Source organism: Quercus lobata, chromosome 4 (genome assembly GCF_001633185.2).
Source record: "Quercus lobata isolate SW786 chromosome 4, ValleyOak3.0 Primary Assembly, whole genome shotgun sequence".
Lineage (NCBI taxonomy): Eukaryota > Viridiplantae > Streptophyta > Magnoliopsida > Fagales > Fagaceae > Quercus > Quercus lobata.
This window is the reverse complement of record NC_044907.1, coordinates 565,174-570,088: the sequence shown is the minus strand read 5'-3', so window position 1 is coordinate 570,088 and position 4,915 is coordinate 565,174. Positions and strand designations below refer to the sequence as shown.

At 40.8% G+C, this 4,915-nt stretch overlaps 1 protein-coding gene across 1 annotated transcript; it reads left to right on the top strand.

The window, feature by feature from the left end:
* The first annotated feature begins 2,720 nt into the window (after positions 1 to 2,720).
* On the top strand, positions 2,721 to 3,473 carry LOC115987934. Its single transcript, XM_031111540.1, has one exon. The coding sequence runs from the start codon at positions 2,721 to 2,723 to the stop codon at positions 3,471 to 3,473; it is 753 nt and encodes a 250-aa protein (XP_030967400.1).
* Positions 3,474 to 4,915: the final 1,442 nt, after the last annotated feature.

Genomic DNA, 4,915 nt, shown 5'->3' with positions numbered 1-4,915 from the left:
CCTTACATCAAAATTTCTATTTTTTTAACAATTCATTTAAATATTCTTTCTTTATTATTTTATTATTTCTCACTCTCCCAGGGTCTCTCCATCTTTCTCAACCCGGCCTAGAAGCTTCTCCCTCCCTCTGATATTTGCTCTCAAAGCCTCCATGACCTAAGCTTTTAAAGCTCATCATCGATAAACCACAACCACAGCCACAGCCACAGCCATAGCCACCACCACCAACCACAACCTCAACCCCCAACCACCAAAATAAAAACATTAAAAAAAAAAAATCACAGCACAAATTGAGAAGCTTTTCCTTCTCTCTGATATTTGCTCTTAAAACCTCCATGGTCTGAGCTTTTCAAGCTCATCACCTCTAACCATGGCCATAGCCACAGCCACAGCCACCACCACCAACCGTAACCTCAACCCCCAACCACCAAAAAAAAAAAAACCCACGACACAAACCGCAGCGAAAACCCACCACAAAACCGCCATAAAACCCACCACCCCAGCAACCCTGATCCTCACCTCAACCTCGATCTTCAACCCACGACCTCAACCAACTCAACCCACAGTCTCAACCAACCCCAACCACCATCGAACCCACCATCGCTAGACCCTCCACCACCGGACCTAGACCCACTTGCAATCATCGAGACCCATCAAACCCACGAAAGGGAGAATCTGAGAAAGAGAGATGAGAGAGAATGAGAATGAGAGAGTGATAGTCTGAAGAGAGAGAAAGAAAAAATATTAAAAAAAGATAACAGCTTGCTACAGTGTGGTCTCAAAAATGAGAGTGCACTGTAGCAAGTTTGTAATTTTTTTAGCATATACCAGGTTTGATGGAGTGGGGTTTTTGGGTTTAGATGCTAAAAAATAGCATTTATAGCATTTAGGAGGATTGATGAGAATGCTCTTAGTATTTGGATTCTCAGCAGGAAAAAAAAAAAAAAATCAATTGTATGTTTTGAGGCTTTATGTCATATTGAATGATTTGTGTGTTGCATTCTTTATGTAAGTACATTAGTCCTCTAGCAACTCCTGAATCAATTTGCATTCTTTGTTGCCTACTTGGTCTTACTACTCAAAAGAGGAAACTTGACAATGAGCCATTGAATATAAACTTATACACTAAGGGTCTCAGCAGAATGCTCTTAGTGTTTGGATTTTCAGCAGAAGGAAAAAAAAAAAAAAATCAATTGTATGTTTTGAGGCTTTATGTCATATTGAATGATTTGTGTGTTGCATTCTTTATGTAAGTACATTAGTCCTCTAGCAACTCCTGAATCAATTTGCATTCTTTGTTGCCTACTTGGTCTTACTACTCAAAAGAGGAAACTTGACAATGAGCCATTGAATATAAACTTATACACTAAGGGTCTCAGCAGAATGCTCTTAGTGTTTGGATTTTCAGCAGAAGGAAAAAAAAAAAAAAATCAATTGTATGTTTTGAGGCTTTATGTCATATTGAATGATTTGTGTGTTGCATTCTTTATGTAAGTACATTAGTCCTCTAGCAACTCCTGAATCAATTTGCATTCTTTGTTGCCTACTTGGTCTTACTACTCCAAAGAGGAAACTTGACAATGAGCCTTTGAATATAAACTTGTACACTAAGGGTCTGTTTGAATACCGCTTATTTTACTGAAACTGGAAACTTATTGCTAAAAGTACTTTAAATAAAGGTAAAAGTTAATTGAAATAGTACAGTGAGACTTATAAATAGTACCAAAAAGTGCAGTGGAACTCATAAATAGTAGCAAAAATAAGCTAAATAGTGAAATAATTTATAATTTTCATTACTTCCCAAATGCACACTAAAAGTCAGTCTTCACCCTCATCACAGCAGCGAAGTAACCAAACTAGATTCTTATGGTGAGTTTGGCCAATCACAGTCATGTCAGTTTTAAATTCCCTCTCATCTTCCCTTACCATCTTATCTATAAGCAATGCAAACATATGAAGAGATTTTGGGCTGAAAATTTTGAACTTGTTCACAGAACTGTTACTTCAAATACAAAAATAAGTTCTAAACTAGTTTTACCTTGTGTTTGGCTTGGTCAACTAAAAAATAGTGTATGATTATGAAGTGGTTCCCTTGTAACTTTTATGGTTGAAAATGAGCCATGCTCATGTATACATACTAAATTTACTCGGCGAAAATAGCCAAATATCACATTTTGATAAAATTTGTGGCAAATTAGCACTGTTTCAAAAATAGTGTATGATTATGAAGTGGTTCCCTTGTAACTTTTATGGTTGAAAATGAGCCATGCTCATGTATACATACTAAATTTACTCGGCGAAAATAGCCAAATATCACATTTTGGTAAAATTTGTGGCAAATTAGCACTGTTTCAAAAATATGTAGCAATATACAACTTTTTAGTACTCGAGTTTCTCAAAATCGAGTTCCAAATAGTCCTCGATTTCAGTAAACTCAAGTTCCTAGGTGAGTCGCAATACCAAGAGAAAACTAATGTGGTACTCGATAATGGGGAAATCGAGTACTTTAGATAGTACTCAATTTCATTGGGTTTTTTTTTTTTTTTTCGTAGTAGAAGACTGTTGAAACTTTTGACTGCAATGTAAAGAAAGAGAAAAGGGGAAAGAGCTTTTAATAATTCTAATAATGACTTTGAAAAGTCAGTTGTCAAAAAAAAAAAAAAAAGTGGCAGTTGATTGTAAAGGGTGAAAATAGCCAAATACAAAACAAACAAGTGAGAATGGAGAGAGAAAACTTGAAGCGCTCTGATGAGGAAGCTGATACTCTGGCCCGTAGCACAAAGAAATTCAAAGATAGCCATCAGGCAGCAAATGATATGGAAGATAATTTACATTACAAGGCAGGTAGCTACAGAGATAAGTTGGTGGGATCAATCCCTGGAGCTTTTGGATTTGCTTGTGACATGCAAGAAGATTTAGAGTCTGATGATGAAGAAGAACAAGCAGAAGAGGGCTGCCTCAGAGTGTGCTTCTCCAGGGATGAAAAATCCCATATGAGAGCACCCTGGCATCAAGCACTCATAATCAAACCTTTTGGGCGAAAGGTGGGTTACACTTTCCTTGCTGCCAAGATTCGGAGCATGTGGAATCCAAGGGGAGGAATGGACTGCATTGATTTGGGATTTGATTTTTATCTCATTAAATTTGAGAACAGAGAGGATGTGGACAACATTCTTAAGGGAGGCCCTTGGTTTACAGGGCAACACTTCCTTGCCATTAGACAATGGGAACTTGAATTCCATGCATCTACAGCTACTCTCTCTTCAGTTGCAGTGTGGATTAGGCTACCGGAATTACCTATAGAGTTCTATGAGTATAATGCGTTGATGAAGATAGGCAGAGCTATTGGTCCTGTTCTACGAATTGATGCTAACACTGCCAATGGAGTTAGAGGGCATTTTGCTCACCTATGTGTCCAGGTTAACCTTGACAAACCTCTGCCTAAGTCCATCTATTTGGGGCGGCTGAAGTAGAGTATTATGTACGAAGGTATTGGCACCCTTTGCTTTGAATGTGGACGAATTGGGCATGGAAGGGAAGTGTGTCCTTTCCTAGTTCGGGGGCAGAGCAGGGGTGTCTAGGAGGAGCATGGCAGTGGAAGTCAAGAGGTTCAGAGTGGCGTAGCTGCAACGCCTGTGGTTGAAGAAACTGCTGCCAGCTAGCAGGATGAGTATGGGGAGTGGATGATCGTTACTAGACGAAAATCTTTTAGCAAAATTCGAGACAAGCAAAGTGGAGCTAGGAAGCTAAGCTGATGATAAGACCTTGCATAGGGCAGAGGATAATGATAGGGCGGCTGGGAAAAGAAAAGCTCCGATTTTACAGGGCGACAGGCCGCATAGGGAAGAGTTCAAGAGCTCCCCGTCGCATCACAACAAGACTTTTGACAGAAAAAGCACTGCTAGGAATGGTAGCCGTGTAAGCTCCAAGCAGAAGACCAAAGTGACCGTTGGTTCTCAAATTAGTGAAATGGGCCTGAGTAAGGAAAAGAAGTTATTTGTATTTGGGGCGAATGCAGGCCCATTGAGTGATGATGGGCTGGACCAAAGGCCTTGCACCTCTTCTATTGCAGCTAAGGCAGTAACTAAACCTGGGTTAATGAATAAGGTGAGGGAGTCGAACACCCTGAAGATCAAAAACCATGGAGAGAGCAGAGAGGTGGGCGTTGTTCTACAAGGGAAAAATCATTCCAATCGGAGAAGAGATGATCAGATGGATAAGGCAGGATCCAACGGAGGTTTGGGGATGGTTCGATTTGGAGTTGATGCCGGCCTGGAAAAACATGTTTCCGTTGACGGAGGAGAGCAGAACGTTAGGCTATCTTCTTGCGATGAACAGAGCATGGGAGCTGACACCGAATCCATGGTGGAGATTTGTCATGGACCAACCAGCTTTCCAAACCCCTCTACCAGTAAACTCAAGCTCGTCAGCGACAAGATCAAGTGTGCAACACTCGGAAAAATTACTGACAGAGGCGGAGAACAAATGGATGAGAAATTTGATTGTTGTGAGGAAGAGTCCACAGGACAAACCTGTGGAATGCTTGTTGAAGGGGAGCGTCCACATGAAGATGTTTCAGCTGACAGAAGCAAAGAGCTTAGGCACCATTCTCACCAAATCCTCAGTAGGGGAGAGGGGGATAATCCAACACTCGGTTACCTTGTTCCGAGAAAGGTTGCTGAGCAAGGAGGAGGTGATGGGAGCATGGAGATTGAGAGACATTGAGGATGCTTCTACCTTGGTGCCGTGTGACTCCTCTGAAGTTTCTTTGAAGATGATGAACATCCTAATCTGGAATTGTAGGGGTGCTATGAAGCCCCAATTCAGAAAGACAGTGTTGGACTTAGTAGAGTGGCATGCTCCTTTGCTGATGATTATCACAGAGACCAGAATGAGTGGTGCTCAGGCTATAGAG